Source organism: Pygoscelis adeliae, unplaced genomic scaffold, assembly GCF_000699105.1.
Source record: "Pygoscelis adeliae isolate BGI_AS28 unplaced genomic scaffold, ASM69910v1 Scaffold306, whole genome shotgun sequence".
NCBI classification, from domain to species: domain Eukaryota; kingdom Metazoa; phylum Chordata; class Aves; order Sphenisciformes; family Spheniscidae; genus Pygoscelis; species Pygoscelis adeliae.
Genome location: NW_008825072.1, coordinates 2,632,748 through 2,639,789, shown reverse-complemented (window position 1 = coordinate 2,639,789; position 7,042 = coordinate 2,632,748). Strand labels below are relative to the sequence as shown.

Genomic DNA, 7,042 nt, shown 5'->3' with positions numbered 1-7,042 from the left:
TGGGCTGGGATCCAGCCCGTCGGCCTCCGCCCCACCGATATCGTTGCAACAACCAGGGCTTTGCAGCAGGGGGGTGCGCGGTTCTTCACGCCCCCCGACGCCTATTACAGCCAGGGGGGCAAATCAGAGGAGATCCAGGGAGCCGGGCAGGACCCCTGCACGCTGGCAGAGCTGGGCATCCTGCTGGACACCACGGTGCCTGGGGACAAGGGCTGGCCGGGTGCTGATGCCACAGAGAGCCCTTCCCAGGAGTATTTGATGCAGATCTTCACCCATCCCATCTTCTCTGAGGAGACCTTCTTCCTGGAGCTCATTGACCGGCGGGGAGCGCCAGGCTTCGGGGAAGGCAATATACAGGCACTGTGGAAAGCTGTGCAGGTCTATATGGACCAGCAGCAGTAGTGGCAACACTGCAATCCTCCTCCCTCAGCTGCCCATCCCCTCCGGTCCAACCCTGGGGCAATACGCCACTGTAGAGATACCAGCAGGTGCCTGCGGCATGGCCCAGGTCAGCAGGGACCAAGGGAGGTCTCCTGGTCAAGCCAAAGCCAACTTCAGCATGACAGCACGTTGCTTAGAGCCAGGTCCAGTGATGTTCTGAGCATCCCCCGGGTGATTTCTCCCCCTCCATGGGTTCCCAGTGAGTTACCGGCCTCATGTGAAGAACTTTCTGCCTTAATTTCGTCTTGAGCTAATCAGACTTGTGCCTGCAGCACGGCCAAGGACGCTGCTATCAGAGCAACACCCCCAGACATAGGGGATGAGGGGCTGCCAGAGGGGAGTGGATAACCCAGGGGCCATGGACACCACAGCTCGTCAACAGGTACCACCCAGAGCACGGCCAGCCCCTGTGCAGGGCAAGTGATGGCCTCTTGCTCCTCTCAATTAAAGAATTAACCTGCAAGCACTGCTTTGGTTTTTTTTCTCCTCCCATTTAAGATCTGCCGAGTGCCAGGCGAGGATGAAAGGGCCCTTTCCACTGCAGTCCCTAAACTGAGGCCGCTTGCCCCTCGCGCAGCCCCCAGGACTGGCCCCTGTCCCTGCCAGCCCCAGGCGGGGACACAAGCCTGGGGAGGAGGAAAACCCTTGGCAGCCCCCTGGGAAGAGCCTCCCGGGCTTGTGCTGGGAGCAAGGGTGCTACTGTGCATCAGTCAGGGAAAGCCACAGCATGAACACAGTGGGGAAGAGCTTGACAGAAAAGGTAAAAAAAGGGGGATAAAACCCTACAAAAAGCCCAGGGGATGGCTGCCCAGCCCCATGGAGGAGCAGCCCGCAGGCAGAGCTGCGCAGCCCTTATTTGGGGTCACTAGCAGTTAACACTCAGCCAAGGGGCTTATGGGTGCATTAACGAAGAAACGCCTGCTGTCCCCAGCCCCGATGTAGGGATCCTGCCGGCCATCCCCATATTTGACCGCAGGCTGCCTGACAGCCCCAGCTTAGCACAATGCAACAGAGGCAGGAAGTAACTTAAAAAACCCTACACACTCAAGGAGATTTATTATTAGAAAGCTTGTGTGTGGCTCAGGTTCAGTAAAAACAAGTGTATAAAAAGGGCTATTGGAGAGCAGGAAGGGTACAGCAGCATCCACAATCACTGGCTGGGGCACGAGGTGCAGGCAGGTGGGGACAGGGCTGCGGGAACGATGGGGCCACAGTCTTCCTGCCGCCAGCGAGAAACCCCTGCTGCTGTGAGTCCACAGTGCCGGAGTGGTGGCTGTACAGGGCTGAATAACCCCAGGAGGACCCCAGCTGAGCGGGGAGGGCAAGCCTGGCTCCGGGTCACATCCAGGACCACGCTGGCCACATCAAGGCACAACTCCCACGGGAGAGCTGGCGAAGCCGGCAGACTCTGCAAGGAGGAACGGGAGACCATTACAGGGCTGTGGGCTGGGCGTGCAGCAGCGTAGGGGACACCATCCCAACACCACAGGCAGGACTCACTGTAGTACAGGTCTCTGGTGGTCTCAGATATTAAAGGTGCCATCATGGGGAGGTGGGTGCCCGGAGGAAGGCATAGAGGGAGAGTTGCATCCCAGGGCGGCTGCTGCTTGCTCCCTGTGGCTTTGTCCCCCGCTTCCGCTTGGAGCCCTGCAGGAGAGACACACTGGGGCCAAGCCAAACCCCAAGGGCCCCCACAGCCTCCAGGGATTGCCTTTGAGACAAGGGGGGGACCCTGGTATTGGGGACATCCCAGGCAAAGCCAGCCAGGCAAATCCCCCAGGTGCAGCCCTGCCCCAGGCCAGGGATGCTCCTCAGTGTCCTGGTTTTGGCTGGGATAGAGTTAATGTTCTTCCTAGTAGCTGGTACAGTGCTGTGTTTTGGATTTAGGATGAGAACAATGTTGATAGCAACAACTAAAACATCGGTGTGTTAAGTAGTGCTTACACTCGTCAAGGACTTTTCAGCTTCTCGTGCCCTGCCAGCGAGGAGCTGGGAGGGGGCACAGCCAGGACAGCTGACCCAAACTGGCCAAAGGGGTATTCCATACCATACATCATGCTCAGTACATAAACTGGGGGGAGCTGGCCGGGGGGCAGCAACCGCTGTTCGGGAACTAGCTGGGCATCGGTCAGCAAGTGGTGAGCAATTGCATTGTGCATCATGTATTTTGTATATTTTTATCATTATTATTATTAATATTACTTTCCCTTCCTTTTCTGTCCTATTAAACTGTCTTTATCTCAACCCACGAATTTTACTTCCCCCCGCCCCTGCCCCCCCGATTCTCATCCCACTCGGGGGCGGGAGAGTGAGCAAACGGCTGTGTGGTGTTTAGCTGCCTGCTGGGTTAAACCACAACATTTTGCCTGACCCCACAGCCCAGGGGGGCTCCAGCACTGCACACCGGGGCCCGGCCCACGGCAATATGGAGCAGCTCCCAGGGCTGCACACCTTGCAGCAATGCCCACCTTGCCAGGGCTGCTCTCCTCCCCACGCTGCTTCTCACACGCTTTCAGCACCTGAAGGAAGCACAAGAGAGCCCAGAGCTGAACTGGAGCCGGGACAGCCCACAGATGTTGGGGGGATGCCCCGGGACCCCAGGGAGACAGAGGGAAGGGAGGAAAGGCCCAGGTCCCCCCGGTACCTTCTTCATGGCTGTGGACACAGCTGAGGCATGGAACTCCTTCTCTGTCACCCAGCGGGATGGGGACAAGGCAGGGTCCAGGGTCACGTCTCCATCCAGGGGCAGGGAGTAGACCACATATGTCTGGTGGATGTGAGAGAAGATGTGGACTACCTGCAAGGGGATGAGAAGACATGGAAATGGGCAGGCAGCAGGGGGTGCACTGCTTTCTCAGCTGCCTCACGAGTGCACTGAGTCTGCCAGGGCTCTGAGGAGCAGGGCAAGGCTTGAGAGGGGTGACAGCAGGGAAGGGGCACCCTCCTACCCCTGTGCTACATCCTCCACAGCCGAGCACAGGGGGCTCATGCTGCACGCCTCTGGCTCCAGGCTCACCTCTCCAATGAACCGCAGGCCTCCCGCCACCACTGGCCGCCCCGTCCAGGCCCGGAGGTGATCTGCCAGCACCTCCCTCTGCTTCTCCTCCTGCAGACCCTGAGCCAGCGGGAGGCTGGGGAACTCCCAGAGACCGGCCAGGAGACCTGGGCAGGGGGCACACCAGGAACATGAGCCAGCAAGAGGCACATCTGGGGACACTGAGTCTCATCACATCCCGCTCCCAGACTGCTCTGACCCTCGTGTAAGGTGGGAAGGGGCCGCGCAGTGCCTTCTCCACCCTCCTGCCCAAGCCCCATTACCCGAGCTGGGTCTCTGCACGATGAGGTACTCCGGGGCCCCGTGGCAGCCCCTCCGCTCCAGCACACATGTGGCCGTTCGCGCTGCCCGCGGCTGCTTCTTCGCTGCTTTCCGGGGGAAGTTGGTCACCCCCAGGCTGCTGTCCCATGGCTCCGCAGCTGGGGGACACAGGGGACAGCCCCCAACACCTGCAAACACCGATGTAACAGTCACCACAGGGCCCAGACCTGGAGCCACAACAGAGATCTCCCCAGGCGCTTACCACAGTCCTCAACATCAGGCACTGGGGCAGGTTTTCCAAACAGCTTCTGAGAGGCGAAGCCCAGCTCCTTCTCCACCTGCAAGGGGGGACAGGAATGGGGACAGGCTCATCCACCAGCCCACCTTGTCCCCATGCATGGTAACCCCTCGGGGCCAGCACCCAGGATGAGGAGGTGATGCCCAGCCAAGAACAGCTTGCAGCACTGGTTTGGGACAGGGATGGCTTGTAAGAAGCTTCAGAGGGGACCTGGGGTGACCTTCTGCCACCCCACTGGGACAGCTGGCAGCCCCCAGCCACCCGCAGGCAGGGAGGAGACAGATTTTGGGGCTGTACTTACCCTGCGCCGCGCTCGGCAGTGCTGCTTCACAGGGCACTCCCCACACAGCGGGGCCTTGGGCACACACACAGTTGCCCCCAGCTCCATCAGGGCTTGGTTAAAATCCCCTGGGCGGCTCCTGTCTACCAGGGCATTGGCCATGTCCCTGGGAGAAACAGCAGTGAGCGGCACGGGGCTCTGTGGGAGCCGCTGCCGGCTGCCCCCCTCCTGCCAGTGAGGGGGGATGCTCTTTGGTAGGCAGAGGCAACACGGCTCCTTTCTCCACCACTCCCAGCAGCACCGGCTTCCCAAGAGCTCCCGCACCCCACACCTCTCTCCCTTCACAGGCTCAGCTCAGACTCAGCTCCCCACAGCTCCCGAGTGATCCTGCCCTCAGCAACCAACAAGCACAGCCACCATCGCCTCAGCTCGGAGCGGGGATGGAGCGTTCCCCTTACCAGAGCCGTTCGATGCCGGCCGGGCTGCTGGAGTCAGCACCGATGCACCGCAGGCGGCACAGGACCCGGATCACGTTCCCATCCACGACGCCAGTAGCCTGGGACCAGGAGCTGGGGTTACCATGTCGGGAGGTGCCCGTGCTCCTGGCGAGGCAGGGAGCTGGGGTGCTCCCAGGATGGAGGGGACACACAAACGAGGCCGACCCACAGGCCAAGCTGGGCAGTGGGTGAGACCCACTGCAAAGCAGGGGAGAGCCGGAGCCAAGCAGAGCCCTGGGGAGCCCCTGGCTTGCGAGACCCAGCAGTAGGACCCGACCAGGGGTGGGGCTGGATGGCAGAGAGGGGAGACATGTCCACTGACGCCCAGCTCTCACCTGCCCGTACGAGATGGACGCGATGGCTCCGGCCGTGTATCGGCCCACTCCTGGCAGCAGCTTCTGCAGGTCCTCAGCCGTCCTGGGCATCTGGCCGGCCAGCTCAGACACCACCTGGCAGAGAGGGGGCCGGGGTCAGGGGAGCAGCCAGCGTGCGTGCGCGCAACCCATTTTACCCATAGTAAGATGGGATCCCAGCCTCTGTAGCCTTGTGCCAGCAGCACACAGCCCCAGCGAGGCAGGGCAGGCAGGAGCCAGCGCCAACGCATGGGCTGCAGAGGGCTTTGGAAATGCCCCCCACAGCCCAGCACCAGGGCACCTTCCTTGCTGCCTCCTGCAGACGCTTCCCTCTCGAGTAGTAGCCAAGTCCGGCCCACAGCTCGTTCACCTCCTGCTCCAAGAGACATGGCACAGTGTTAGATGAAGAGCTACGAGGGCAGGGAGAGCACCCAGTCCCAGCCAGCAATGCTCACCTCCAGGGACGCCTGCGCCAGAGCCTGCAGCGTTGGCCACTTCTGTGGTACAGAGGGAAGAGGACAAGTCAGGGACAAGCAGAGCCATGCTCTGCAACTGGAGATCTGCCACAGGCAGTGGACAAAGTCTCCAAAGGGGGCAGCCTGTGGGCACAGGACTCTGTGAGGAAGAGTCACCTGCATCCAGCGGTTGTAGTAGTCGATCACTGTAGCCACCTGTGTCTGCTGGAGCATGATTTCAGACACCCACACTGCAGGGAGCAGGACAGGCGTCAGAGCAGAGGCACCAACGCCACCCACACCTCCTGCCCTGGCCACGTTAGTACTGGCTACAAGCACTGCAGTGGCATCCAACACATGGGACCCCTTCCCACCCTTGCTCCTTCCCCACATGCTGTCCCACAGGAGCTCCCTCAGGCCCAAAGTGGGCTCTCAGACCCCCCAGCGCCTTGCAAGTGGGGCTCAGTGGTTCTCGTGGCCACCCCAGGCAGCTTGTTCCAAGGATGGCAACTGAAGCCACATTTCCTCACAAGGCCATATTGCACATCCGTGTCAGGGGGCAATGCGCAGCGGGGCACCCCACGCGGGGCACCCCACGCAGGCCGGGGCACAGGCCCTGCTCCTCACCTGCATATGCCCGCCTGTCGGTGTCCGGCTCAGTTGCTGCCTGAAAGGGGAGGAAGATGGGGTGTGAGAAACAAGGTGACACAGGACCCCATTGCAGAGGGCACCCGCATATAAAATAAAATCGCTTGTGGTGTGAACACTGCATAGGAATCTGCAAACAAAATATTTCCCCTAAGCGCTCAGAAGTTCTGAGTTTGGGTTAATCAAGTGACAGCCAAAGCACCTTTTCCTTGACAAAGCATGGGGGATGTCACACTCCTCCCACAGCCAGAGTTTACCTCAGAGGTTCAAAGATCCCACCAGAGGAGCTGTCCCGGACCCGAGCCCCTCTGCACGGGAAGCAATCGCAGGCAGATGTAAGCCCCACGGAAGGGCCGTGCAGTTCCCAGCACCATTCAGACAGACGTTGTTGTAAAGCTGACGCCCACTCCCAGCACCCCAACCACCGCCTAACCACTTGTTGCCAGGCCGAGCGCAGGGCGAGTAGGAGCTCTAATAAAAACGCTCAGCAGGTTTAAAGCAAATACATGGGAAGCCTTTTCCACGCAGCGCTCGCTGCTGCAGGATGCCACGGAGGGAGGAACAAAACCAATTCAAAAGACAACTAGACTAAGTTTACCAGAGGAAAGCGCTCAGGCTCGGAGACCGTGTTTGAGAAGCCTGGTTTCACCCTTCACTGTTCGTACCTAGGGACAGGCTACAGACAACCCACCGCGAACTGCCAGGACCAGCCGGGAGCACGCTCTCATTTCCAACACCCCCTTCCACTTCCATG

General features: G+C 60.3%; 1 protein-coding gene across 1 annotated transcript in view; it reads right to left on the bottom strand.

Moving 5' to 3' along the window:
- Positions 1–1,983: 1,983 nt before the first annotated feature.
- MUTYH (mutY homolog) overlaps positions 1,984–7,042 on the bottom strand; it is a gene marked incomplete at its 5' end in the record, with an annotated part of 5,284 nt that continues 225 nt past the window's right edge. Inside the window, 13 exons of the mRNA XM_009326618.1 lie at positions 1,984–2,088; positions 2,910–2,960; positions 3,086–3,238; positions 3,458–3,603; positions 3,760–3,945; positions 4,020–4,095; positions 4,357–4,501; positions 4,794–4,891; positions 5,168–5,281; positions 5,487–5,558; positions 5,641–5,682; positions 5,818–5,891; positions 6,268–6,307. Of these exons, the coding sequence (XP_009324893.1) occupies positions 1,984–2,088; positions 2,910–2,960; positions 3,086–3,238; positions 3,458–3,603; positions 3,760–3,945; positions 4,020–4,095; positions 4,357–4,501; positions 4,794–4,891; positions 5,168–5,281; positions 5,487–5,558; positions 5,641–5,682; positions 5,818–5,891; positions 6,268–6,307 (1,302 nt within the window). The remainder of the gene's footprint in view (positions 2,089–2,909; positions 2,961–3,085; positions 3,239–3,457; positions 3,604–3,759; positions 3,946–4,019; positions 4,096–4,356; positions 4,502–4,793; positions 4,892–5,167; positions 5,282–5,486; positions 5,559–5,640; positions 5,683–5,817; positions 5,892–6,267; positions 6,308–7,042) is intronic.